The 2,430-nt window shown below is 36.3% G+C and overlaps 1 protein-coding gene across 5 annotated transcripts in view; it reads right to left on the bottom strand.

Moving 5' to 3' along the window:
* LOC106463165 (SKI family transcriptional corepressor 1 homolog-B-like) overlaps positions 1 to 2,430 on the bottom strand; it is an 86,448-nt gene that overhangs the window by 10,008 nt on the left and 74,010 nt on the right. For all 5 annotated transcript variants that reach the window (XM_022390612.1, XM_022390615.1, XM_022390611.1 and 2 more), the window contains one exon: positions 687 to 729. In XM_022390612.1, coding sequence (XP_022246320.1) covers positions 687 to 729 — 43 coding nt within the window. The remainder of the gene's footprint in view (positions 1 to 686; positions 730 to 2,430) is intronic.

Raw genomic sequence — 2,430 nt, 5'->3', positions numbered from 1 at the left:
ACCACTAGTAGCATATAATCATCCATTTATATAAGAAATACGGGGACGAATACGAATCTATGATCCAAACACAGCTGAAAGCGTTGTTACTACCACTAGCAGCATATAATCATCCATTTATATAAGAAATACGGGGACGAATACGAATCTATGATCCAAACACAGCTGAAAGCGTTGTTACTACCACTAGCAGCATATAATCATCCATTTATAACCATCCTACTGGCTCGATATTTGATCCACAAGCGAACACACAAATGAGGATTGCTCAAGTGGTCCCTGAGGACTACCGTGTCATTTGTTACAGATGGTAGCCGCGTCACACAATAGCCTAGATGGCCTTCAGAGTTCCTCTAGGGGTCCTAATAGAACATATTCTCTTCCTCTGACTACAGTTTGCCATGTATAACTTACCATAAGGGACCGTTTCTGCATTCTGCCGATAAAATTTCTTTTTGAGAATTGGAAGTGCCAAATACAAAAGAAAAATTATCTCCTTGCATAATGCACTTTTAGATAACGAGTAATTATAACTTCAATATCATTTCATTATTGCACAACATTCAAAATACAACACAATTCCGAAATCATAAAATTAACGAAATTGACGCCCAAAACTACTGCCCTTTCAGAAAGGTGATAATTATTAATCTTTTGCATGGTTTCAATATCACATAATCACTCACCGACATCAAACGAAGAGGTCGTCGTGGAGCACTGTTTCTTTCCCTAATGAAATTAAAAAAAATTACACGTTACTAAATTTGTTTTATTAAATTTAACCATTTGTTTGTAATTCATTACAAGTTGTGTATTCGTCAAAAGAAATATCAAGACATAAGATATTTTCTGATAATATGCTAACAAGATCCACTTACCGCCTAGTTCATTTAGGTTAAAACTGCTTTAAAAGAAACCATTTCATTCTGAATATCAGAAGTTTCAAACAACCCTTCAGCATAGAAAAGTTCCCTACAATGGAATACTTAATGGTATGGCATGTTTAGTTTATTGGCCTTGTGAATGGGGCGCTCGAATTTCAATCTGTGGGTCGCGAGTTCTAATCCCATCACAGAACATGTTCGCCCTTTCAGCCGTGGGTGGAGTTATGATGTGATGGTCAGTCTGACTTTTCGTTGATAAAAGAGTAGCCCAAAAGTTGTTAGTGGGTAGTGTTGTTTGTTTGTTTGAAGTTATGCACAAAGCTATACAATGGGCTATCTGTGCTCTGCCCACCACGGGTATCGAAACCCGGTTTCCGCAGACATACCACTGTGCCACTGGGGGGCAGAGTAGTGTTGACTAATGAGCTTCTTTCTAGTCTATCACTCCTACATTAGGGGCGGCTAGCGCAGATAGCCCTCGAGAAGCTTTGCGCAGAATTCCGAAACAAACAAAGTATTTTACATTAGGCATCATGGGCCAAAGAACTTAACAAAGGATATATTATTGTATGCTAAGGAAATATTGATATTTATTATGGATCTAAATGAATGATTAAAAAAATTAACTGATAGTTTCAATATCACTGGAAGATAGTGACTGAAATCTCTAAAAGTATTTGATATTTCTCATATATTTTTTATTAATATATACATCTCTACTTTCTCTTTTTGTTGTCTTAAATATTTTCTTAATTTGACTCCGCGTCAATTGTTTAATTTTTTAGAGCAAACTGCACAATAATCTATCTGTACTCTGTCCACCGCAGGTGCAAACTTGCAAGTTGGGTTCGAAATTAAGCACAAAGCTACACAATGAGCAATCTGTGCTCTGCCCATCACCAGGTACCGAAACCCGGTTTCTAGCGTTGGGAGACCGCAGACATACCGCTGCCAATGGGGGGGGGGGCACCGCAGGGAATCGAACCCCGAATTTTAGCGTTATAAGTATGTAAACTTAACGCTGACATATATGGAGACTATCTTTCTATATCAAATTACAAGACTTGACTAAACTACGTACTGCCATTATTTCGGAATTTTTTTTGTTTTATTTCAATAGCATATATTTATATGCCATATCTCTGGGCAATCAACCCAAAACATTGCTGTTTTATCAGTTTATTTGCGTCTTTCATTGAAAATTGGATCACATTTTCCCATTAAATGTGCCTAAAAGAGCAAACCAAAAAGGATCATTGTATTAACTCAGCTGAGAATTTCATTCACCAAAAATAAATTTCGAAAAGAAAAAATCATTCACTCTGAAAGTAATATAGGATATGGTCACGAACACCAACTTCGAAAAAATTCATTCACTCTGAAAGTAATATAGGATACAATCACAAGAACCAATTTACGAAAAAACAATTCACTTTGACAAGTAATATAGGATATGGTCACAAACACCAACTTCGAAAAAACTCAATTACACTACTAGAAAGTAATATAGGATATGATACTACAAGAACTAACGAAAAAACATTAC

The sequence above is a fragment of the Limulus polyphemus genome, unplaced genomic scaffold (genome assembly GCF_000517525.1).
Source record: "Limulus polyphemus unplaced genomic scaffold, Limulus_polyphemus-2.1.2 Scaffold1341, whole genome shotgun sequence".
NCBI lineage: Eukaryota > Metazoa > Arthropoda > Merostomata > Xiphosura > Limulidae > Limulus > Limulus polyphemus.
The sequence above is the reverse complement of the archived record's forward strand: the minus strand, read 5'-3'. Positions and strand labels throughout refer to the sequence as shown.